At 45.8% G+C, this 26096-nt stretch overlaps 2 protein-coding genes across 4 annotated transcripts in view; both read right to left on the minus strand.

The window, feature by feature from the left end:
• Positions 1-596: 596 nt before the first annotated feature.
• LOC117434276 (olfactomedin-like protein 2A) lies at positions 597-8808 on the minus strand. 3 transcript variants are annotated; one of them, XM_059019614.1, is made up of 7 exons: positions 8514-8808; positions 6727-6960; positions 6375-6482; positions 4923-5099; positions 2318-2507; positions 1992-2180; positions 597-1461 (listed from the first exon to the last, which is right to left on the minus strand). In XM_059019614.1, the coding sequence occupies exons 1-7, from the start codon at positions 8589-8591 to the stop codon at positions 854-856; spliced, it is 1584 nt and encodes a 527-aa protein (XP_058875597.1). In that variant the 5' UTR covers positions 8592-8808; the 3' UTR covers positions 597-853. The 3 variants fall into 3 exon arrangements, with proteins under 3 accessions (XP_058875597.1, XP_058875598.1, XP_058875599.1); XM_059019615.1 differs by lacking the exon at positions 4923-5099; XM_059019616.1 differs by lacking the exons at positions 4923-5099; positions 6375-6482.
• A 612-nt stretch (positions 8809-9420) lies between these two features.
• The window catches only part of LOC117434040 (vacuolar protein sorting-associated protein 52 homolog), a 42317-nt gene continuing 25641 nt past the window's right edge, over positions 9421-26096 (minus strand). Inside the window, exons 13-20 of the mRNA XM_059019617.1 lie at positions 25804-25922; positions 25223-25346; positions 15499-15594; positions 14688-14795; positions 14467-14532; positions 14186-14297; positions 13950-14068; positions 9421-9884 (exon numbers count right to left, since the gene is read on the minus strand). Of these exons, the coding sequence (XP_058875600.1) occupies positions 9738-9884; positions 13950-14068; positions 14186-14297; positions 14467-14532; positions 14688-14795; positions 15499-15594; positions 25223-25346; positions 25804-25922 (891 nt within the window). The 3' untranslated portion in view covers positions 9421-9737. The remainder of the gene's footprint in view (positions 9885-13949; positions 14069-14185; positions 14298-14466; positions 14533-14687; positions 14796-15498; positions 15595-25222; positions 25347-25803; positions 25923-26096) is intronic.

The raw sequence follows: 26096 nt of genomic DNA on the forward strand, positions 1-26096 counted from the left end.
ACATCAGCTCTATGTTCACAGACGAAAAAATGAAGCTTTCAAAGAAAAGAACACCATACCTACAGTGAAACATGGAGGAGGCTCGGTTATGTTTTGGGGCTGCTTTGTTGCGCCTGGCACAGGGTGCCTTGAATCTGTGCAGGGCACAATGAAATCTCAAGACTATCAAGGCATTCTGGAGCGAAACGTACTGCCCAGTGTCAGAAAGTTCTGTCTCAGTCGCAGGTCATGGGTCCTCCAACAGGATAATGACCCAAAACACACAGCTAAAAGCACCCAAGAATGGGTAAGAACAAAACATTGGACTATTCTGAAGTGGCCTTCTATGAGTCCTGATCTGAATCCTATCGAACATCTATGGAGAGCTGAAACTTGCAGTCTGGAGAAGGCACCCATCAGACCTGAGACAGCTGGAGCAGTTTGCTCAGGCAGAGTGGGCCAAACTACCTGTTAACAGGTGCAGAAGTCTCATTGAGAGCTACAGAAAATGTTTGATTGCAGTGATTGTGCAACAAAATATTAGGTTAGCGGTCCCATCATTTTTGTCCATGCCATTTTCATTTGTTTTATTATTTACAATATTATGTTGAATAAAAAATCAAAAGCAAAGTCTGATTGCTATTAAATATGGAATAAACAATGGTGGATGCCAATTACTTTTGTCAGTTTCAAGTTATTTCAGAGAAAATTGTGCATTCTTCGTTTTTTGTGGAGGGATACCAACAAATTTGAGCACGTCTGCATATATCAACATTCATCAATATTTCTGTAGATTTGCTGCATTAATTTGGCAGTGCTGACCTGTCATGAATTTAAATTGGAGAGGGAGTCAGGCTGGCTCGCTGTCTCGTCCTCAGTATGTGAACTCCAGGCTGTAGGTGAGGAGCGCCCCGTCGTCCCAGCCATACAGCAGCCTGTCCCGGGGGTTGTAGGAGAGCTGTGTGAGGAGTGTGGTGGCGGGGCGAGCTGGGAAGGGGAGTGCAGGGGAGGTGTGTGATCCTGTGTGTGAGTCGAAGGCGTGGAAGACCACCCCCTCACTCTCCGCCCCCCGCTCCAGCACGTAAAGCACCCCGCACACCAGGAAGCAGAGCCCGTACCTGTGCCTGCCCAGCCCCGTGCTCCACGCTGCCTTCTCCCCTCCCTCCCCTCTCCTGGGCAGCAGCTCCTCCGAGTCCAGCCTCCTCAGCATCAGCTCCCCCTCCAGCAGAGAGGGGTACGCCACCCACAGCCCCCCCTCGTCTGCCCCCAGCGTGACCTCATTGTGACCCTGCCAGCCATGCCCGTGCGAGGGGGAGGGCAGCTCACTGAGCTCGGACCAGGCGCACAGGCAGCGCTGGACCAGGCTGTAGCGGATCAGGGTTCGAGTGAAAGCCTTCAGGTAGTAGAAGGAGGAGTTGTAGACTGTGTGTCCTGAGCCGGAGTAGCTGGCGGGGAGAGTGTGAGGGGGGGAGAGGGGCTCCCCTGGGGGGAGGGGGGGTAGAGACTGATTAATAACACAGCACTGACTGATCTTTATCAGTGATGAATAAATAAAGACCAACAGAAATATGAATGAATAATTGATAAATTAATGAAGAAAGTATGGAATGATGAATTAAGGTATAAATGGATAATGGATGAATAGATGATGGACAGCTAAGTGAATGATGGATTTATGGACGTATCCAATTATGGATTTATGAATGACTGAGTAAATTGATGTAGATAATGAATAAAGTTTGAATGTGTGATGTATGATTGCTGTAGAGATGAACGATGGACGGATTAAATAATTATGGTATATGAAGAATGAATGACTCACTGAATAGATGGATGATGGATTAATAAAAGATGGGTGAATGAATAACATTAATAAAATGAATGACTGACTGGTATAGAGGTGGGTGATGAATACATGCTGTGGAGATGAAGGGATGAGTGAATTATGGATTAAATGATGGGATGATGAATGAATGACTGAATGAATGATAGACAGCTGAACCTGCTCTCACCCCGCGCCAGCACATCCATGTCTCTGAACTCCAGCAGGGTGCTCCCGAACAGCAGTGGAGCCACGTAGAGGGGGCTGTCCTGGGACAGGGGGTCCGAGAACCAGGCCCCCTCCCCACTCCTCCCGAAAACACTGCGCTGGAGAGGGGGGCTCACCGCGGAGAGAGATCCAGAGCAGCCATCCTCACACACTAGGGGGAGAGAGAGAGGGGTGAGACAGAGAGAGCAGCCATCCTCACACACTAGGGGGAGAGAGAGAGCAGCCATCCTCCCACATTGAGAGAACGAGGAAGGAGGCAGTGAGTGTGTCAGAGTGTGTCTGTATTACCTGTGTTAGACAGCTCCCCCTGTCTGTCTGTCTGTCTTGTCTCCTCACTCCGGGAGGATGTGGTTGTGTGGTTAAGGGCGGGGCTAGGGGAGAGGCTAGGAGAGGAATGTTCCTTTCCCGCCCCAGCTTGCTCTTTGACCTTTGCTCCCCTGTCCTGTTCTAAGGTGATGTTACACAGATTCTGATCCCCCTGTCCGGGAAGAGAAAACAAACAACACAAATGTTGAGAAGAGTTTCTGTACAGTCTATACAAGGTGCACACTCGGTATACTGAGAACACCATGAACTATATAGTATGCACCACTGCTAGCATACAACAATGATGTGCATTGAAGATGGAGTCTGCTCTACTGTGTCTGCCCTGTGTTCAATGTCTGTTCTCACGCACAGTGTGTCTGCCCTGTGTTCAGTGTCTGCTCTCACTCAGTGTGTCTGCCCTGTGCTCAGTGTCTGCTCTCACTCAGTGTGTCTGCTGTCACTCAGTGTGTCTGCCCTGTGTTTAATGTCTGCGCTCACTCACAGTGTGTCTGCCCTGTGTTCAATGTCTGCTCTCACTCACAGTGTGTCTGCCCTCACTCACGGTGTGTCTGCCCTGTATTCAGTGTCTGCCCTGTGTTCAGCGTCTGCCCTGTGTTCAGTGTCTGCTCTCACTCACGGTTCAGTGTCTGCCCTATGTTCAGTGTCTGCTGTCACTCATTGTGTCTGCCCTGTGTTCAGTGTCTGCTCTCATTCACAGTGTGTCTGCCCTGTGTTCAGTGTCTGCTGTCACTCAGTGTGTCTGCCCTGTGTTCAATGTCTGCTCTCTCACAGTGTGTCTGTCCTGTGTTCAGTGTCTGCCCTGTGTTTAGTGTCTGCTCTCACTCAGTGTGTCTGCCCTGTGTTGAATGTCTGCTCTCACTCAGTGTGTCTGCCCTGTGTTCAGTGTCTGCCATGTGTTCAGTGTCTACTCTCACTCACGGTGTGTCTGCCCTGTGTTCAGTGTCTGCTCTCACTCAGTGTGTCTGCCCTGTGCTCAGTGACTGCTCTCACTCAGTGTGTCTGCCCTGTGTTCAGTGTCTGCTCTCACTCACAGTGTGTCTGCCCTGTGTTCAATGTCTGCTCTCACTCACAGTGTGTCTGCCCTGTGTTCAATGTCTGCTCTCACTCAGTGTGTCTGTCCTGTGTTCAATGTCTGCTGTCACTCACAGTGTGTCTGTCCTGTGTTCAGTGTCTGCCCTGTGTTTAGTGTCTGCTCTCACTCAGTGTGTGTCCTGTGTTCAGTGTCTGCTGTCACGGTGTGTCTGTCCTGTGTTCAGTGTCTGCTGTCACTAGCGGTGTGTCTGCCCTGTGTTCAATGTCTGCTCTCACTCACAGTGTGTCTGCCCTGAGTTCAATGTCTGCTCTCACTCAGTGTGTCTGTCCTGTGTTCAGTGTCTGCTCTCGCTCACAGTGTGTCTGCCCTGTGTTCAGTGTCTGCTCTCACTCACGGTGTGTCTGCCCTGTGTTCAGTGTCTGCTGTCACTCAGTGTGTCTGCCCTGTGTTCAGTGTCTGCTCTCACTCACAGTGTGTCTGCCCTGTGTTCAGTGTCTGCCCTGTGTTCAGTGTCTGCTCTCACTCACGGTGTGTCTGCCCTGTGTTCAGTGTCTGCTGTCACTGTGTCTGCCCTGTGTTCAGTGTCTGCTCTCACTCAGTGTGTCTGCCCTGTGTTCAGTGTCTGCTCTCACTCATAGTGTGTCTGTCCTGTGTTCAGTGTCTGCCCTGTGTTCAGTGTCTCCTGTCACAGTGTCTGCCCTGTGTTCAATGTCTGCTCTCACTCAGTGTGTCTGCCCTGTGTTCAGTGTCTGCTATCACTCACATTGTGTCTGCCCTGTGTTCAGTGTCTGCTCTCACTCAGTGTGTCTGCCCTGTGTTCAGTGTCTGCTCTCACTCAGTGTGTCTGCCCTGTGTTCAATGTCTGCTCTCACTCAGTGTGTCTGCCCTGTATTCAATGTCTGCTCTCACTCATAGTGTGTCTGTCCTGTGTTCAGTGTCTGCTGTCACTCAGTGTGTCTGCCCTGTGTTCAGTGTCTGCTCTCACTCACAGTGTGTCTGCCCTGTGTTCAATGTCTGCTCTCACTCAGTGTGTCTGCCCTGTATTCAATGTCTGCTCTCACTCACAGTGTGTCTGCCCTGTGTTCAGTGTCTGCTCTCACTCAGTGTGTCTGCCCTGTGTTCAGTGTCTGCTATCATTCACATTGTGTCTGCCCTGTGTTCAATGTCTGCTCTCACTCAGTGTGTCTGCCCTGTGTTCAGTGCCTGCTCTCACTCGTGGTGTGTCTGTCCTGTGTTCAGTGTCTGCTGTCACTCAGTGTGTCTGCCCTGTGTTCAATGTCTGCTCTCAGTGTGTCTGTCGTGTTCAGTGTCTGCCCTGTGTTCAGTTTCTGCTCTCACTCAGTGTGTCTGCCCTGTGTTCAGTGCCTGCTCTCACTCATAGTGTGTCTGTCCTGTGTTCAGTGTCTGCTGTCACTCACAGTGTGTCTGCCCTGTGTTCAATGTCTGCTCTCACTCAGTGTGTCTGCCCTGTGTTCAGTGTCTGCTCTCACTCACAGTGTGTCTGCCCTGTGTTCAGTGTTTGCTCTCACTCACAGTGTGTCTGTCCTGTGTTGCTTGGAGGCTCCTCAGGTGTGCGTTCAGTTTGTACAGCTCTCGGGACAGTGACCTCATTGCCTCGCTGTAGTTATGGTACAGCATGGCATTCTGGGTTAGTGAGCTCTGCAATTTCTTCAGGAACACCTTCTCTGCCGTCTGATTGGACCGCAGGGCCTGGGCGTGAGGGGCAAACATAATAGGGGCGGGGCGAGAGATGCAGACAGACCCACAGACTGACAGGCTCTCACACACACACAGAAACATACAGACAGCTCCCACAGACAGACTGACAGGCTCTCACACACACAGAGAAACGTACAGACAGCTCCCACAGACACCGACAGGTGCTCACACACACACAAATCAACAGACAACTCACAGACAGACTGACAGGCTCTCACACACACAGAACCATACAGACAGCTCTCGCAGACAGGCTGACACACACAGAACCATACAGACAGCTCTCACAGACAGACTGACAGGCTCTCACACACACACAGAAACATACAGACAGCTCCCACAGACAGGCTGACAGGCTCTCACACACACACAGAAACATACAGACAGCTCCCACAGACAGGCTGACAGGCTCTCACATACACACAGAAACATAGACATCTCCCACAGACACTGACAGGCGCTCACACACACACAAATCAACAGACAACTCTCACAGACAGACTGACAGGCTCTCACACACAGAACCATACCGACAGCTCTCAGACAGACTGACAGGCTCTCACACACACAGAACCACAGACAGCTCTCGCAGACAGGCTGACAGGCTCTCACACACACAGAACCATACAGACAGCTCTCACAGACAGACTGACAGGCTCTCACACACACAGAACCATACAGACAGCTCTCACAGACAGACTGACAGGCTCTCACACATAGAACCATACAGAGAGCTCTCACAGACAGACTGACAGGCTCTCACACACACAGAACCACAGACAGCTCTCAGACAGGCTCTCTCACACACAGAACCATACAGACAGCTCTCGCAGACAGGCTGACAGGCTCTCACACACACAGAACCATACAGACAGCTCTCACAGACAGGCTGACACACACAGAACCACACAGACAGCTCTCACAGACAGACTGACAGGCTCTCACACACACACACACAGAAATCAACAGACAGCTCTCACAGACAGACACTCATTCTCTCACACACACAGAAATACACAGACAGTTCTCACAGACAGGCTGACAGGCTCTCACACACAGAGACAGCTCTCAGACAGACTGACAGGCTCTCACACACACAGAACCATACAGACAGCTCTCACAGACCGGCTGACAGGCTCTCACACACAGAACCATACAGACAGACTGACAGGCTGTCACACACACACAGAAATACACAGACAGCTCTCACAAACAGACTGACAGGCTCTCGCACACAGAGAAATCAATAGGCACTCATTCTCTCACCTGCTCCAGTGTTTTGAGGTGAGTGCTGACTCGGTTGGTGTTGCTGCTCAGTCTCCTGATGTCAGCGTTCTCCAGAGCCTGTCGCAGCATCACAGAGATACCCTGCACCTGAGAGAGACATCTCAATCCTGAGTGATCTCAGTGTTGGGCTCTTGTGTTTTATACTGGTTTCCCCTCTATTCCCAGTACCTTGTTAGTGTTGGTCTCTTGTGTTTTATACTGGTTTCCCCTCTATTCCCAGTACATTGTTAATGTTGGTCTCGTGTTTTATACTGGTTTCCCCTCTATTCCCAGTACCTTGTTAGTGTTGGTCTCTTGTGTTTTATACTGGTTTCCCCTCTATTCCCAGTACCTTGTCGATGTCGGTGCTCCTCCTCCTCAGTTTCTCCAGTCTTAGCTCTGTCTCACAGGGGTTGAACCCCGTGACCTCACACTGACACCTGCACTTTGATCCTGGGGCAGGGAGGGGCTTAGGGGATGGGGGGGCTCTATCCAGCATACACTGCTCCAGAGAGGGGCGTCTGAGAGTGCAAACACAGCTGCAGTCCCGCTCACTGACAGCGGCGGTGCTGGAGCTCAACATTACCTGCAACACAGGTTCATAGATTCATCAAACAAAGCATCAAGTCCAGTGTAGTCTAAGTTTTCTCAAACTGCAGTTACAGTGTAATTCTAGTGCAGTCTAGTAATCTCAAACTGCAGTTACAATGTAATTCTAGTACAGTCTAGTAATCTCAAACTGCAGTTACAATGTCATTCTAGTACAGTCTAGTAATCTCAAACTGCAGTTACAATGTAATTCTAGTACAGTCTAGTAATCTCAAACTGCAGTTACAATGTCATTCTAGTACAGTCTAGTGATCTCAAACTGCAGTTAGTGTAATTCTAGTACAGTTTAGTGATCTCAAACTGCAGTTACAATGTAATTCTAGTACAGTCTAGTAATCTCAAACTTCAGTTACAATGTCATTCTAGTAGTCTAGTGATCTCAAACTGCAGTTACAATGTCATTCTAGTAGTCTAGTGATCTCAAACTGCAGTTACAGTGTAATTCTAGTACAGTCTAGAGATCTCAAACTGCAGTTACAATGTCATTCTAGTAGTCTAGTGATCTCAAACTGCAGTTACAATGTAATTCTAGTACAGTCTAGTAATCTCAAACTGCAGTTACAATGTCATTCTAGTAGTCTAGTGATCTCAAACTGCAGTTACAGTGTAATTCTAGTACAGTCTAGAGATCTAAAACTGCAGTTACAATGTAATTCTAGTAGTCTAGTGATCTCAAACTGCAGTTACAATGTAATTCTAGTACAGTCTAGTAATCTCAAACTGCAGTTACAATGTCATTCTAGTACAGTCTAGTGATCTCAAACTGCAGTTACAGTGTAATTCTAGTGCAGTCTAGTGATCTCAAACTGCAGTTACAATGTCATTCTAGTACAGTCTAGTGATCTCAAACTGCAGTTACAGTGTAATTCTAGTACAGTCTAGTGATCTCAAACTGCAGTTACAATGTAATTCTAGTACAGTCTAGTTTTCTCAAACTGCAGTTACAATGTCATTCTAGTACAGTCTAGTGATCTCAAACTGCAGTTACAATGTAATTCTAGTAGTGCATATGTTACGGTAAAAGTCTGAATATTAGCAAATGTTAGATTTACTTGGTACCAAGCAAAGAGGTAAATATCTGAAATAAACATGACAACGCTTTACTGCAGACATTTACAATCTCAAGAGTAACCACGTGGCTTTGGCTAATGACCAAATGTCTCGCTTTCGGACATTGCAAGGCCACAAAGTTTACTTGGTTAGTTACATGTCTGAAAAGCAATCTATTTCTTCAAATTCCAGACATTTACCAATAAGCTTTGGTAAATAAGATCATAAGATTTGGACATTTACCACCTTATTTGGTCAATGTTGACATTTACCGGTTTAAGATCGACCAGATCCAGACTATTACTGTAACATATATAGCTTCCCCATGATGACATTTTTTTTTTTAGACCAATAAACATGGTTCTGATTTAATGTACTGTGTTATTACAAGCAGGTCTGTTGTGATGGTATTCATCTGCAGTATCAACGCTACAATCAGCCACAATGTCACTGCATCCAGTCTCCTCTCTAGCTGCTTACCTGTCCTGTGGTATGCCGGGCCCCCACAGTGAGCTGCAGCACACAGCAGGCTAGCACACTGAGCGCAGCACTGCCCATCTTTATACCTGAAGAGGGAAGAGCTTCTTGAAGCAGGGCTGCCAAGAGCAAAGACCGTCTGTGTATCTGACTGCTGTCTGATTACATCTCCGCGTCTGAATCACAAATCAACGAGTCACTCAGGACTTCCTCCTTTCTCTTTCCCTCCCTCTGCAGCTGTAATTTGGGGAGTGCTGCAGTAGCCCCCTCTACTGGGCAGTGTTGATGCTGCAGCAGTCTCTCCTTTCATTTTGTTGTAATTGATTCCACAAGCACAATGGAAAAAATAGGTTTGAAAAAAAAAAAAAAAGACCCAACCAAGTTTAATGACACAGATAAGAGGTTCTGTATTGTATGTACCTTTGCAATGACAGACAGCCTCCATACCCCCCCACCCCACCCCAGCTTCTGATTCGCTCAATAACTTCTGCTAAAGAAGACCCTTAGCAAGTTTTAGCAATCTGACCAGTGGGTCTCTAGATATATGTAAAAATTTAAGTGACACACAGTCAGAAACCTAGACCCCCAGAATCTGATCTCTGAACCTGTGCTAAAGAATGTCTTAAGCAAGTTCTATCACAATTCTCAGTTTCACCCATTCCAGATTTTAATAAGAGCTTGATTACCCAGTGTATAGGTAAGAAGCTCAGGAGTGTCTTATTAAACTCATAGTAAAACCAAGAAGTGCTGTGCAATGGCCCATCCCTTAATGTACTGAAGAAGGTCCTTTTATAGTTTCATCACAATCGGACAACCGGTCCTTCAGACACAAGTAAAAATGTTAGCGAGACACAAAGCAACACACAATTCCAATTTGAACTCAATGTGAAGTAAAACAGCGAGACAGAAATTCAAACACACAAAGTAAATTTTAATAAAGTAGATGTATTACAGCACTATGAGGACTGTGGTAACAGTGGGGTGATGGGAGCTGTAGTCTTGTCTATGCAGTGGGTCTGGTCTGAGGACTGTGTGGTAACAGTGGGGTGATGGGAGCTGTAGTCTCTTGTCTATGCAGTGGGTCTGGTCTGAGGGCTGTGTGGTAACAGTGGGGTGATGGGAGCTGTAGTCTCTTGTCTATGCAGTGGGTCTGGTCTGAGGACTGTGTGGTAACAGTAGGGTGATGGGAGCTGTAGTCTTGTCTATGCAGTGGGTCTGGTCCAGTTCTCAGAAGTTGGGCTTGTGCTTCTTCACCTCGACCATGAGATGGTGAATGTTGATGAGCTCGGAGCGGACTGACAGGCTCTTGAAGGCAGGCTGGGACAGGACCTTGTGGAAGCGATGGTAGTACTGGATCAACTGGGTGAGAGCCCCCTGTATAGAGAGAGAGAGGGAGGGAGGGGATCATACTGGAAATATTGGGAAAGGGTCTGTGAAAATGATGGTAGTGTAGGATTAATAGGATTCAGCATCTTTATAGAGGCAGCTGGCCTAGTATCTATGAGAGATAAATAGTGTAGCCCTTTGTTACTTGTGTTTCAAACTTATTTATAATTGTAGTGATTCTGCAAGTTTGTAACCAGAATATGAGAAAGGAGTGAGCCCACAAGCTAGACCAAGTTTGACTTCCTAGCATTAACAGCTGCTGAGGCTGCAACTCAATATCATTACTGTAGTAATGACATATCTTGTAATTAAAAAAACAAATTATTCAAGTTTTCAGTGAGTTTTGTTTTAGTCAAGTTAGGAAAATGGAAGGCAGGGACTGACATCTAGAACTGCAAAAAAAAATGACAACCAGCAAATACGCATAATGAATAAGATTTATCCAACAGCTGTAATACATCTAGAAAACACCCAATAATTAATAAATGTTGCAATCGGAAAAATGAACAGCATCGTATTAATAACTGGAACTGTCAGCTACGAGTAAATCAAGAAAGAGCGAGTCCATTAAAACTGAAGGAAAACTTAGATTGTTCAGAGGAATTAAAATACAAAGAACTTCACTAGCTGGGATCGGCGTTGAAGAGGAGCAACAAATGATAAAGACCGACCGGGAATCAGTCCATTTACTGGAAGAATTTCTGCTTTTGTTAAATGAAGCCTGAAAAAGTAGTTAGTTTGCTTGCATCGTCATATTATGATATTTACTGACTTAAGAATATAATGAGTTCTACAGAAAAGACGAACTCTAGACAATGTGTTGCTTTCACACGTAGTTAATATTACAATGGAGACCACTTGCTCACTAAGATTAATGTGCTGATTTCTGCCATTTTGATATTAACCTTCTTTTCTGCTTTTGTACCGTATTTTATTCATAAGCTTTTGATAACATGTATACAAGATGTAAGTGTTGCATGTTTTATTGGGCAAGTGTTTCCTCGTGATCTTGTGCACATTTGGGAGAAATTTGTAACCAAGAGTGCTGTGGCAGGGTGACGGGTTTAGAAATGGAAGTTTGTAACAGTGCTGTGGCTAGTACAGGATCACAGGAGAGCTGGATCAGTACAGGATCACAGGAGAGCTGGATCAGTACAGGATCACAGGATTAGAGCTGGATCAGTAGAGGATCACAGGAGAGCTGGATCAGTACAGGCTCACAGGAGAGCACACTCAGTACAGGATCACAGGAGAGCACACTCAGTACAGGATCACAGGAGAGCACACTCAGTACAGGCTCACAGGAGAGCTGGATCAGTACAGGCTCACAGGAGAGCTGGATCAGTACAGGATCACAGGAGAGCTGGATCAGTACAGGCTCACAGGAGAGCTGGATCAGTACAGGCTCACAGGAGAGCACACTCAGTACAGGCTCACAGGAGAGCACACTCAGTACAGGCTCACAGGAGAGCTGGATCAGTACAGGCTCACAGGAGAGCTGGATCAGTACAGGATCACAGGAGAGCTAGATCAGTAGAGGATCACAGGAGAGCACACTCAGTACAGGCTCACAGGAGAGCTGGATCATTACAGGCTCACAGGAGAGCTGGATCAGTACAGGCTCACAGGGGAGCACACTCAGTACAGGATCACAGGAGAGCGGGATCAGTACAGGCTCACAGGACAGCTGTATCAGTAGAGGATCACAGGAGAGCTGGATCAGTAGAGGATCACAGGAGAGCTGGATCAGTACAGGCTCACAGGAGAGCACACTCAGTACAGGCTCACAGGAGAGCACACTCAGTACAGGCTCACAGGAGAGCTGGATCAGTACAGGCTCACAGGAGAGCTGGATCAGTACAGGATCACAGGAGAGCTGGATCAGTAGAGGATCACAGGAGAGCTGGATCAGTAGAGGATCACAGGAGAGCTGGATCAGTACAGGCTCACAGGAGAGCACACTCAGTACAGGCTCACAGGAGAGTACACTCAGTACAGGCTCACAGGAGAGCACACTCAGTACAGGCTCACAGGAGAGCTGGATCAGTACAGGATCACAGGAGAGCTGGATCAGTACAGGCTCACAGGAGAGCTGGATCAGTACAGGCTCACAGGAGAACTGGATCAGTACAGGATCACAGGAGAGCTGGATCAGTACAGGATCACAGGAGAGCTGGATCAGTACAGGATCACAGGATTAGCACTGGATCAGTACAGGCTCACAGGAGAGCTGGATCAGTATAGGCTCACAAGAGAGGTGGATCAGTACAGGATCACAGGAGAGCTGGATCAGTACAGGATCACAGGAGAGCACACTCAGTACAGGCTCAGAGGAGAGCACACACAAGCTACCCTTTGGTGACTAACAAAACTGTTTTTCTCCACCATCTCTGTAATCAGGGTCTCCCGAGGGACTGGTGCGTCATGCGAAGGAGTGGATGAACATTCTCACGGAGCAGCTCATGCTGCGCCTGGCTCTGGTAAAACACCTGCACCTGGTCTAGGACGTGCCTCCTCCTCGCTCACCTGACATATTCATTGTTATATTAAACACCTGCACCTGGTCTGGGACGTGCCTCCTCCTTGCTCGCCTGATGTATTCATTGTTATATTAAACACCTGCACCTGGTCTGGGACGTGCCTCCTCTTCGCTCACCTGACATATTCATTGTTATATTAAACACCTGCACCTGGTCTGGGACGTGCCTCCTCCTCGCTCGCCTGATGTATTCATTGTTATATTAAACACCTGCACCTGGTCTGGGACGTGCCTCCTCTTCGCTCACCTGACATATTCATTGTTATATTAAACACCTGCACCTGGTCTAGGACGTGCCTCCTCCTCGCTCACCTGAAGTATTCACTGTTATATTAAACACCTGCACCTGGTCTAGGACGTGCCTCCTCCTCGCTCACCTGAAGTATTCATTGTTATATTAAACACCTGCACCTGGTCTGGGACGTGCCTCCTCTTCGCTCACCTGACATATTCATTGTTATATTAAACACCTGCACCTGGTCTAGGACGTGCCTCCTCCTCGCTCACCTGAAGTATTCATTGTTATATTAAACACCTGCACCTGGTCTGGGACGTGCCTCCTCTTCGCTCACCTGAAGTATTCATTGTTATATTAAACACCTGCACCTGGTCTAGGACGTGCCTCCTCCTCGCTCACCTGACATATTCATTGTTATATTAAACACCTGCACCTGGTCTAGGACGTGCCTCCTCCTCGCTCACCTGACATATTAATTGTTATACTAAACACCTGCACCTGGTCTAGGACGTGCCTCCTCCTCGCTCACCTGAAGTATTCATTGTTATATTAAACACCTGCACCTGGTCTGGGACGTGCCTCCTCTTCGCTCACCTGAAGTATTCATTGTTATATTAAACACCTGCACCTGGTCTAGGACGGGCCTCCTCCTCGCTCACCTGACATATTCATTGTTATATTAAACACCTGCACCTGGTCTAGGACGTGCCTCCTCCTCGCTCACCTGACATATTCATTGTTATACTAAACACCTGCACCTGGTCTGGGACGTGCCTCCTCCTTGCTCACCTGAAGTATTCATTGTTATATTAAACACCTGCACCTGGTCTAGGACGTGCCTCCTCCTCGCTCACCTGACATATTCATTGTTATATTAAACACCTGCACCTGGTCTAGGACGTGCCTCCTCCTCGCTCACCTGACATATTCATTGTTATACTAAACACCTGCACCTGGTCTGGGACGTGCCTCCTCCTTGCTCACCTGAAGTATTCATTGTTATATTAAACACCTGCACCTGGTCTGGGACGTGCCTACTTGCTCGCCTGAAGTATTCATTGTTATATTAAAAGCACTGTAAATATTTGTAAATAACCACTTTCCTGGCATTTGACTACAACTGTTGAACTCACAGGCATTTTTATTTTGAGTACCTGAGTGTTCCCTACCACCACACCGGTCACAAGTGCTAACTGAATTAAACCTTTACACACATTAATTAATTAATGGATGAGGGAGGAAAGAGGGGAGAGTTTGGGAGAGGAGGGTAGCTGACCTGTATGATTCCCGTCCCGTTCTTGAAGTTGGTGAAAGATCTCATCACATCCTGACTCAGGTTCTCTACAGACTGCTTCCAGGAGCCAGCGAAGCCACGGACTAACTGATTCACTCTGGCTGAAAGAGAGAGAGTGAGAGAAACATACTGATTACAAGCTGGTTGACTGGGCATTTACAGGGTGTGTCTGGGTCTCTGCCCAGGTGTGTCTGGTCCCTACCCGGGTATTTATTTACCCTCATCGTTCCGGAGGCGCTCCAGCTGTCCCTTCTCGATCAGCGCCTCGCTCTCCTTCACAAACCCGATCATCCCTCCGAACGGAGCGCTCAGGATCTCCTCGATGAACTCCTGAGAGAGAGAGAGAGAGAGAGAGAGAGAGAGAGAGAGAGAGACTGAGACACACAGAGACCTACACAACCTGTAACACACGCACACACACACAAACACTAACACACACACTGTAACACACACACAATCCAAACAGGAATCATTACTTTGACATGTAAGCCCCACCCACCTGGGTTCTGGCCAATAGGAGCTGCTGGAATCCTTCTACCTCTTTACTGCCATCAGCAGCACGTTCCTGAGTGAAGGAGGGAGTGAGGGACAGAGGGGTTAAGTGACATTTCCTCTAGTTACAGCTACTAGGTAAAGTGTTGTGGCCTGTGTATTCTTTTAAGGACCTGGGTTTTAAGGATTGTAATAGTAATAATAATTGCGTGTCTGTCCTGGTCTCACCATGAGCACACTCAGCATCATGTCGTAGTTGTTGATCAGGAAAACAAGCTGCTCTTTGCGGGAGGGAAACTCAGCAGCCATCCGCAGAACAAAGTTCTCCACCTCTACCTAAATAAAGAGCCAGAGAGAGAGCACAAGTCAGTGCACACACAACACAGCACTATATACACTGTACCAACACACACAACACAGCACTATATACACCGTACCAACACACCCAACACAGCACTATATACACTGTACCAACACACACAACACAGCACTATATACACTGTACCAACACACCCAACACAGCACTAAATACACCGTACCAACACACACAACACAGCACTATATACACTGTACCAACACACACAACACAGCACTATATACACCGTACCAACACACACAACACAGCACTATATACACTGTACCAACACACACAACACAGCACTATATACACTGTACCAACACACACATCACAACACCTACACACACACACACACAGAAACAGTGAGAAAACAAGTCAATTCACACTGCACTGCAAAACAGGCACTGTACCAAACGCTACCGTCACTGCACTGCACAAATACACCAACACAGTCGCATAAAAACAGTCTGTTTCAGAGTGTGTGTCTGTATATGTGTGTGTCTGTGTGTGTACCTGTAGTTGCCCCAGCAGGGTGTGTGTGTGTGTATACCTGTAATTGCCCCAAAAGGGTGTGTGTATGTGTGTGTTTATCTGTAGTTGCCCCAGCAGGGTGTGTGTGTGTGTGTGTGTGTGTGTGTGTACCTGTAGTTGCCCCAGCAGGGTGTGTGTGCGTGTGTGTACCTGTAGTTGCCCCAGCAGGGTGTGTGTTTTCTCGTTCGGGAAGGTCTGGTTGATGCTCACAATAGCCGATGAAAACTCTGCGTACCTCCTGGTGATCTGAGGAAACAGGAAACAGCCTCTATCACCTGAGAAGTCACATGACCCTGACAAGGTCACAGGTCAAAGTGCAGGATGCTGTTATTTTGCCTGTGGAGTTTCCAGAACACTGAAAATATGAACCTGCATGAATGGTTTACATGACATTAGCAGTAGAAGAGGCAGGTTAGCAGATCAGGACCTATATTTACCAATCGTGTGTGCGCAAGTATTCCCTTCATTCCAACAGGAGCTATGGGATTTATCAACACAGAGGTTTGTGTGAGAATGTTCATAGACTCACACACACTCTGGACCATGCGCACAATCATTTCCTTGTGGTAGAACGATGGTACTGCAAGATAAGATCAAACGCCTATTAAGAACCGGAATCAGAGCAATATGTTCTCATTAGGTTTATGCTATTGATGCAAGTATTGCTGAAATAGAATTATACGTGACAAACTTTCAGAAATTATTGCTGTTATATACCAAATACGCTATTAATATTGTTTTTAATATTTAGGTAGTAATGTGATATTAATGCTGGTTACCACCACCATGATTATTACTTAATAAGCAGGTCATGTTTTTGTGACTCCCTTGTTTCAGATATGCACTGGTAATTACAGAAGACATTAATATGATAAGTTGGAGCAGGTGTGTAGGCTATTAAGAAATAAACTTTATTTTTGTATAATTCACATACAGTAATACGTCAAAACATAAATTTGAAAATGGGTGACCTTGCACTTCTGGAAGACCTTGCTAATGCGGCTTTTTGGGGAGAGAGAGTGTTTCAAGACCGATATGACTTATTCACAACAGGTACAGAAGAAAGTTTTGCAAGATAACTCTTTCCATGGCAGTCCTAATGGAATTGTGTGAGATGTTGGGTCCTTTCCAAAGGCAGTCCTAATGGAATTGTGTGAGATGTTGGGTCCTTTCCATAGGCAGTCCTAATGGAATTGTGTGAGATGTTGGGTCCTTTCCAAAGGCAGTCCTAATGGAATTGTGTGAGATGTTGGGTCCTTTCCAAAGGCAGTCCTAATGGAATTGTGTGAGATGTTGGGTCCTTTCCAAAGGCAGTCCTAATGGAATTGTGTGAGATGTTGGGTCCTTTCCAAAGGCAGTCCTAATGGAATTGTGTGAGATGTTGGGTCCTACTCGGTTGCACAGACCAACCAAGCGCTGTTGGAACTATTCCTGCAGCCTGACTAAGTCTTTTAAGTCTTTGAGCGCAGCTGTCACACCATGGTAAAAACTGCTTGCTGCACATACTCAACAGCTAACCACAAGAGACTCTCAGAATAGCAAGGGGCCTGCCAAGCTTTAACCCCACTGGACATGAGGACTACACAGAGACCGGCTAGAATATACTGCTACTGTGTAAGAATGGGATAGGGTCACAACAAAAGAGAAACCACATTGGAACAGACTGTTATTCATCTTGAGCAAAAGAAGCTTCTCTAACCTGAAGTACCTCCGTCTATGGTAAAGGTACCACTGGTTCCATCTGGGGAAAGTCTATTTAAATCGAGCCCAAGAGTGTCATTGCTCTCAAACTCCAGAAGCCCAAGGGTGCTGACAGGAAGTCACAAGCTAACCCAGCCGCAGTCTACTACACTGGGGAAGTGTGACTGTCAGTCTGAGCAATCAAGACACCGCAGGGAAGGAAAGAGAGACTGCGTCAGTGTATCAAATATACAAGCAAGACACCGCAGGGAAGGAAAGAGAGACTGCGTCAGTGTATCAAATATACAAGCAAGACACCACAGGGAAGGAAAGAGAGACAGCGTCAGTGTATCAAATATATACAAGCAAGACACCGCAGGGAAGGAAAGAGAGACTGCATCAGTGTATCAAATATACAAGCAAGACACCCCAGGGAAGGAAAGAGAGACTGCGTCAGTGTATCAGAAATTTAATATATATACATACATACATACATACATATATATACACATATACATATACATATACATATACATACACACACATACACACACACATACAGTGCCGAGAAAAAGTATTTGCCCCGTCTGATTTTCTGCATTTTTGCATATTTTTGACACTGAATGTTATCAGATCTTCAACCAAAACCCAGTATTAGATAAAAGGGACCCTGAGTGAACAAATAACACAAAATTTACATATTTCATTTATTTATTAAAGAAAGTTATCCAACACCCAATGCCCCCGTGTGAAAAAGTAATCACCCCCTTAGACTCAATAACTGGTTACGCCACCTTTAGCAGCAATAACTGCAACCAAACGCTTCCTGTAGTTATTGATTAGTCTCTCACAGCGCCGTGGAGGAATTTTGGCCCACTCCTCCATGCAGAACTGCTTCAACTCAGTGACATTTGTGGGTTTGAGCATGAACTGCTCGTTTCAGGTCCTGCCACAACATCTCAATGGGGTTTAGGTCTGGACTTTGACTAGGCCATTCCAAATCTTTAAATTTCTTGTTCTTCAACCATTCTGATGTAGACTTGCTTGTGTGTTTCAAATCATTGTCTTGCTGCATGACCCAGCTGAGCTTCAGCTTCAGATCACGGACGGATGGCCTGACATTCTCCTGTAGAATTCTCTGATACAGAGCAGAATTCATGGTTCCTTCAATGATGGCAAGGCGTCCAGGTCCTGATGCAGCAAAGCATCCCCAAACCATGACAATACCACCACTATGCTTGACCGTTGGTATGAGGTTCTTACTGTGGAATGCAGTGTTTGGTTTTCGCCAGACATAACGGGGCCCATGTCGGCCAAAAAGTTCCACTTTTGACTCATCTGTCCATAGAACATTGTTCCAGAACTCTTGAGGATCATCCAGGTGCTTTTTGGCAAACTTGAGACGAGCATTCATGTTCTTCTTAGTGAGCAATGGTTTCCGCCTTGCTACTCTGCCATGAATCCCATTTTTGCCCAGTGTCTTTCTGATGGTGGAGTCTTGAACACTGACCTTAGCCGAGGCGAGAGAGGCCTGCAGATCCCTGGATGTTGTTCTAGGGTTCTTTGTGGCTTCCTGGACGATTTTACGCCTCTTGGAGAGATTTTGGCAGGACGGCCACTCTTGGGAAGATTCACTACTGTTCCAAACTTTCTCCATTTGGACAATATGGCTCTGACTGTGGTTCGGTGGAGCCCCAGAGCCTTAGAAATGGCTTTGTAACCCTTTCCAGACTGATAGGCATCAACAACTTTTTTCCGGAGGTCTTCAGGAATTTCTTTTGTTCGTGGCATGATGTGCCTCTAGAACCTGTGTGCTGACAACTTCACTCTGATGGTAAGGGCCAAAGTTAGTCAGATTTATATTGAGCAGGGCTGGCCCAAATCAGGCCTGGTTGTTAACCAAAGTACTCAAACAGCTGACCCTAATTATCCCTTTAATTGGGTTGAGTTAACTAGGGGGAGGCAATAACTTTTTCACACCTGAAGATTGCATGTTTGATTACCTTGCACACCAAACAAATGAAAGAAGCACCAAACTTCGGTGTCATTTTTTCTCTCAGACTCCCTCTATATGCTACTACAACCCACAAAAAAATCTGACCAAATACAATGTGAAAAATGTGCAGAAATGCATAAAAAAATCAGACAGGGGGCAAATACTTTTTCACGGCACTGTATATACAGTATATATACAGTGCCTTGCAAAAGTATTCAGACCCTTCCTATGGTGTCCCATTTTGTGAAATTGCTAAATGATGCATACACCTTTTTTTAAACTTAATATTTTATTCAAAATTGGAATGCTCAAACTGAAGACTTCTAAGGGTTAGATAAGTTACAGTAAATGTCACCAAAAACTAAAGAGAAAAAACAGAAATATGTTGATTGCATAAGTATTCAGACCCGTCAACTCAATATCTGGTGGAAGCACCTTTGGCAGCAATTACAGCCGCAAGTCTTTTTGGGTAAGTCTCTACCAACTTTGCACACCGGCTTGGTGCAATTTTTGCCCATTCTTCTTGGCAGATTTGCTCAAGCTCTCTCAAGTTGCTTGGGGATCGCTTATGGACAGCAGTTCTCAAGTCTTTCCAGATTCTCAATAGGATTCAAGTCAGGACTTTGACTGGGCCACTCAAGGACATTCACTTTCTTATTCTTAAGCCAGTGCAGTGTAGCTTTGGCCTTGTGCTTTGGATCATTGTCCTGCTGAAAGGTGAATTTTCGCCCCAGTTTGAAGTCTTTAGCTGACTGAAACAGGTTTTCCTCTAGTATTTGCCTGTACTTTGCTCCATCCATGTTTCCTTCAATCCTAACAAGCTTTCCAGTCCCTGCTGAGGAGAAGCATCCCCATAACATGATGCTGCCACCACCATGCTTGACTGTAGGGATGGTGTTGACTGGGAGATGCTGTCACCACCATGCTTGACTGTAGGGATGGTGTTCTTTGGGTGATGCTGCCACCACCATGCTTGACTGTAGGGATGGTGTTCTTTGGGTGATGCTGTCACCACCATGCTTGACTGTAGGGATGGTGTTCTTTGGGTGATGCTGCCACCACCATGCTTGACTGTAGGGATGGTGTTCTTTGGGTGATGCTGCCTCCACCATGCTTCACAGTAGGGATGGTGTTCTTTGGGTGATGCTGTCACCACCATGCTTCACAGTAGGGATGGTGTTCTTTGGGTGATGCTGCCTCCACCATGCTTCACAGTAGGGATGGTGTTCTTTGGGTGATGCTGTCACCACCATGCTTCACAGTAGGGATGGTGTTCTTTGGGTGATGCTGTCACCACCATGCTTCACAGTAGGGATGGTGTTCTTTGGGTGATGTGCTGTGTTGGGTCGGCGCCAAACATAACGCTTGGCATTTAGACCAAAAAGTTCCAATTTGGTCTCGTCTGACCACAACACCTTTTGCCACATTTTTGCAGGATCATTCAGGTGCTTTGTTGCAAACTCCATGCGGCCTTTGAGATGGCTTATGTTTAGTAATGGCTTCCTTCTTGCCACCCTGCCATACAGGCTACTTTTGTGAAGTGTTCTGGATATTGTTGACTGATGCACATTTTCTCCCATCTCAGCTATTGAACTTGAACTTATTGTTATGGTACACAAATATTTAGGGGTTTTATGACTGGCCCGTTCCCTGAAGCCCCCTTTCTGCTTCATCACATTAGTCCATTAGGTGTCGCCACCCGCAAGTATTCCGGCAAGAAAAGGCTTATTATTGATTTATCTTATTATTGATTTATCTTCCCCACATTCTAGCTCCATTTCTAGTATTAACAATCTAATCCCCCCTGACCAGTTTTCCCTTCACCATGCTAGAATTGAGGATGACATTTGTTTAATTAAAATAGCAGGACAAGGGGTGTGGCTTTGTAACGCATCACAGATGCTTTTAAAGTCTTGCCCATTCACCCTTCTCAGTGGCACCTTTTTGGGGTTCAATGGAAAGATCAATTTTATTTTGCAGTATGCCTTACGTAGAATGTAGAAGCAGCCCTCATATTTTCAATTCCCTGTCTGAAGCTGTGTGCTGGATTCTGTTAAATGAACACAGGTTACCATTCATGCTCCACTTACCAGATGACGTTCTGCAAGTATCTTAAAATCTGTATTCCACGAGCTTGCATCACCACGTCAATCTTAATGCTGGGTGCCGGCCGATATCACACTATGGACCCGCCTTCTTTCCAGAACGGTATTTCATTCTTTTATGATGACCCGATTACATCTCTGGTCACTCTCAGTCTATATATCGATGCTGCCCCTTCTCGAGGTTTCGAAACTGCCCCTCCGAAATGTTGTCCCTACCTACTGAGGAAGAATCTTCAGCATTATCCGAGCTGTATCCCATCATCACTGCTGGGGTCATCAATGGTCTAAAATAGTAGCATTTCATTGAGATAATCTATCTACCGTGGCAATAATTGACAAAGGCAGATCCTCATCCTATAGTACACTTGAGTTTCAGTGCTGGGTCATTTCAAAATGAAAGCCTTCCATGTCCCAGGCTGACTCACTGTCTGAATTTCTTTTTCAGAAATTCCATGCGCTGTTTCCAGAAGGGGACTCTACCGCTCTCATGCCCAGTGTTCAAGGACCTCGTCACGTACTGAACCAACCACCTACTTCAGAGACACACATTTGTGATTCAGCGTTCAACCTAATGGCCAATTATTTCTTTACTTATTTATTGCATTTGTATAGCGCTTTTTATACAAAAGTATCGCAAAGCACCGTACAGTACATAGCAAAAAAAAACCACACCTCAATACATTTGTATAGCATGCCATACATACAACTGCCACAGTCAGACCACTGGGTTTCCCGAAGCACTCGATCATCCTATAATACAGCGTGGCTGGTTTCCCGAAGCACTCGATCATCCTACAATACAGCGTGGCTGGTTTCCCGAAGCACTCGATCATCCTACAATACAGCGTGGCTGGTTTCCTGAAGCACTGAGCATCCTACAATACAGGGTGGCTGGTTTCCAGAAGAACTGAGCATCCTATAATACAGGGTGGCTGGTTTCCTGAAGCACTCGATCATCCTATAATACAGCGTGGCTGGTTTCCCGAAGCACTCGATCATCCTACAATACAGCGTGGCTGGTTTCCTGAAGCACTGAGCATCCTACAATACAGGGTGGCTGGTTTCCTGAAGCACTCGATCATCCTATAATACAGGGTGGCTGGTTTCCTGAAGCACTCGATCATCCTATAATACAGGGTGGCTGGTTTCCTGAAGCACTGAGCATCCTATAATACAGGGTGGCTGGGTTCCTGAAGCACTGAGCAGCCTATAATACAGGGTGCTCGGATACGAACGCTTCTTCCCATACAAGGAATATACTTATTCATCATATTTTCTGCCAGCACAGGGGTGGCTAACGCGCTCCAATGGGCAAGGCCATGGGCCAAATTCAAATAACAATGTAATCATTTACAGGCATGTTTATCTGTCAATTCAATAAATCCTTCATTTCATTCCATTAGTGGATGTCTCCTTTCTGAATTCATATTTCTGTATTCAATAAACTGCTACTATGAATTAAACTCGTCTCGCGTCCAGTCTTGGGTGTTTATCAGTAATTCCTCAATCTCTTGCACGGCACTAATATTCTGAATTGGAACTAATTACCGTAAAACTTCAAATAATTGCCGGGTCTCAAATAATTGCGCTGGGTCTGCTGGCAAATATTGTAAATAAAGGCCAGGTCTCTAATAAGTGACAGCAATGAAAGTGATTCTCAGGATTAATAAAATAATAATCATAGAAAAAGTACTTTAAGGTAGGCCTACATGTAATGCATATTTGTTTAATGCAGTGATTACGTTCTTAAAGGTTTTGATCATTTTAAGCGTGCTGAAAGCAGGCCAGGTACAAACCTCTGGTGTACTTTAACGTGTTTTGTTGTATTAATGTACAAGTTTGAGATTAAACAATACATTATTTTAGATAATGATACTTATTGCTTTTATTGTTCATTTTTAAAAACAATTTAGAAGTTTGTATTATTATTATTATTGTGCTGTAAGCCTACACGCCTGTGTTCTGATATCTACAGGGCTGTCTTTTAGTGGATTTAACTGTTAGTATTATTAGTATTATTATTATTATTATTATTATTATTATTATTATTATTATTATTATTAACAATGGTAGATCTAATTCCGTTTTTAAATACAAATTTGTACTTCTGCTTGTTCATTTTCCATTGTTTTTCATACCGTATCCTTGTTAACCAGTGCTCACAAAAAGACAGTAATAATACTTTCGCTTTATACTTGAGGGTGTACAATACAATGCAATTTTGTTCCCACTGACACACAACCTTTTAACAAAGTTGCTGGAATGTTTAAATTGAGTTACGATGTTGCTACAAGGTTGTGTGTTAGCGGCTTCTCAATGACAGCATGAAGCATGTGAAGCTAGAGATCTAATATAAACGCCGGTCTCCAATACGCGCCGCGTCTGCTGGCAAATACTGTAAATAAACGCCAGAGGCGTTTAATTGAAGTTTTACCGTACATTAAAGTATATTTCAAATGATAAAGTCACATGTTGTTCCTACAGCACACACATCCTATCTCTGCACATAATCAGGTTCTGTCTACAGGCTTTTTGGACCCTTGGTAGCTTTCAAAGGCAGATTGGAAACATAACTGGCATTTGAGAAGGTTTTTTTTATTTTAGCCCCTTGATGCCTGGGGTTTCGGACTCTACCATTTCACTCTGTCCTCGGTACATTCAATTTCCCTACAGTGAAGGACAGCAGAGTGCAGTAAAGAGGGTTTTTCATTCAATAGCTGTGTTCCACAATACGATCGGTGCTACAGACTGTTCTCATGTAGCAATTAAAGCACCGAGAGAGAACTAATTTAATTTCATGAACAAAAAACGGTGCCATTCAATTAATATACCGGTTAGATCTGATGTCCGTCTCTCTACGACTAGATGCTGTGGCTAAATGGCCAGACGGAACCCACAATTTATTCAGTGACAGACGGCTACATTGACCATATATGGCTATACAGGAGAGTCTGAAATGCAAACTTCCAAGTGCGAAAAACTTCAATGACATTGAGATTTATTAACACTGATTACTTACGAGTATGAATGCTTACGCAAGATTGAGAAATACAGACTTAATCAAAAATTCTAAGCTTTATGTGTACGAACAAATCTAGTCATTTATTCACGCACAAACTATAAATATAGGCCCTGCTCTGTACTGGTGTACTCAGTGCTGTGTTCTGCTCTGTACTGGTGTACTCAGTGCCGTGTTCTGCTCTGTACTGGTGTACTCAGTGCTGTGTTCTGCTCTGTACTGGTGTACTCAGTGCTGTGTTCTGCTCTGTACTGGTGTACTCAGTGCTGTGTTCTGCTCTGTACTGGTGTACTCAGTGCTGTGTTCTGCTCTGTACTGGTGTACTCAGTGCTGTGTTCTGCTCTGTACTGGTGTACTCAGTGCTGTGTTCTGCTCTGTACTGGTGTACTCAGTGCCGTGTTCTGCTCTGTACTGGTGTACTCAGTGCTGTGTTCTGCTCTGTACTGGTGTACTCAGTGCCGTGTTCTGCTCTGTACTGGTGTACTCAGTGCCGTGTTCTGCTCTGTACTGGTGTACTCAGTGCCGTGTCCTGCTCTGTACTGGTGTACTCAGTGCCGTGTTCTGCTCTGTACTGGTGTACTCAGTGCCGTGTTCTGCTCTGTACTGGTGTACTCAGTGCCGTGTTCTGCTCTGTACTGGTGTACTCAGTGCCGTGTTCTGCTCTGTACTGGTGTACTCAGTGCCGTGTCCTGCTCTGTACTGGTGTACTCAGTGCCGTGTCCTGCTCTGTACTGGTGTACTCAGTGCTGTGTTCTGCTCTGTACTGGTGTACTCAGTGCTGTGTTCTGCTCTGTACTGGTGTACTCAGTGCCGTGTTCTGCTCTGTACTGGTGTACTCAGTGCTGTGTTCTGCTCTGTACTGGTGTACTCAGTGCTGTGTTCTGCTCTGTACTGGTGTACTCAGTGCTGTGTTCTGCTCTGTACTGGTGTACTCAGTGCTGTGTTCTGCTCTGTACTGGTGTACTCAGTGCTGTGTTCTGCTCTGTACTGGTGTACTCAGTGCTGTGTTCTGCTCTGTACTGGTGTACTCAGTGCTGTGTTCTGCTCTGTACTGGTCTATACTGGTTCACTCACGTAGTGTGGTCGTGTGTCCAGTGTTCCCAGCCTCTGCGGGTCAGTGTTTCGGATGCTCTGGATGTTCAGCTCCAGAATCAGTTCGAATCGTGGCCACAGGATCTCTAGTACAGTCTCCCAGTACCTGCAGTGGAGACGAGACCATCACACCAGTATCAAACCAGTTCATACTCCAACACACTCACACACGCACTCAGACGTGACACAGCGACACAAACACACACACACACAGAGACAAACATACAAGTTTTCCTACCTTGTGGGGACTTTCTTGACCCCATAAGACTATAAATGAACTGACACACACACACAGACAGACACTCACAGACACAGACTCATACGGACAGACACAGACACTTACACACACACACACACACACACACAGACACAGACACTCGCACACACAGACTCATACAGACAGACACAGACTCAAACAGACAGACACTTGCACACACAGACTCATACAGACACACAGACACTCGCACACACAGACACTCACACAGAGACTCATATAGACAGACACAGACACTCGCACACACAGATGCATACAGACACACAGACACTAGCACACACAGACTCACTTGTCTATTGCAGGAATATTCCTCTTGGCAGTGATGGCTTTGAACCTCAGTATAATGTGAATGCACAGGAAAACAGCGATGCTGTCATAGCAATCCGACACGTAGGTAGAGATGTGCTTCTGTAATGCAGAGAGAGGAGACAGAGTGAGAGAGAGAGAAACTGAGAGCAGACAAGAGACTCCACCAGTGCCTTCATCAGTGAAACTAGAAGAGAAGCATATAATCCTTCAGCTAGTGCCTTCATCAGTGTTGTTGAAATGACAAGAAACTGAGTCAAGCAGACGAGCATGGGG

This window comes from Acipenser ruthenus, unplaced genomic scaffold (assembly GCF_902713425.1).
Source record: "Acipenser ruthenus unplaced genomic scaffold, fAciRut3.2 maternal haplotype, whole genome shotgun sequence".
NCBI lineage: Eukaryota > Metazoa > Chordata > Actinopteri > Acipenseriformes > Acipenseridae > Acipenser > Acipenser ruthenus.

Bases quoted from the DNA above. Each gene is read 5' to 3' on its own strand.
- LOC117434276 (XM_059019614.1), bottom strand. From the start codon at position 8,591: ATGGGCAGTGCTGCGCTCAGTGTGCTAGCCTGCTGTGTGCTGCAGCTC. The intron at 6,483-6,726 runs GTACTGGGAATA...TGTCTCTCTCAG, and splicing joins GGAGCACCGACATCGACAAG to GTGCAGGGTATCTCTGTGAT. The intron at 5,100-6,374 runs GTGAGAGAATGA...CCTCACGCCCAG, and splicing joins ACCTCAAAACACTGGAGCAG to GCCCTGCGGTCCAATCAGAC.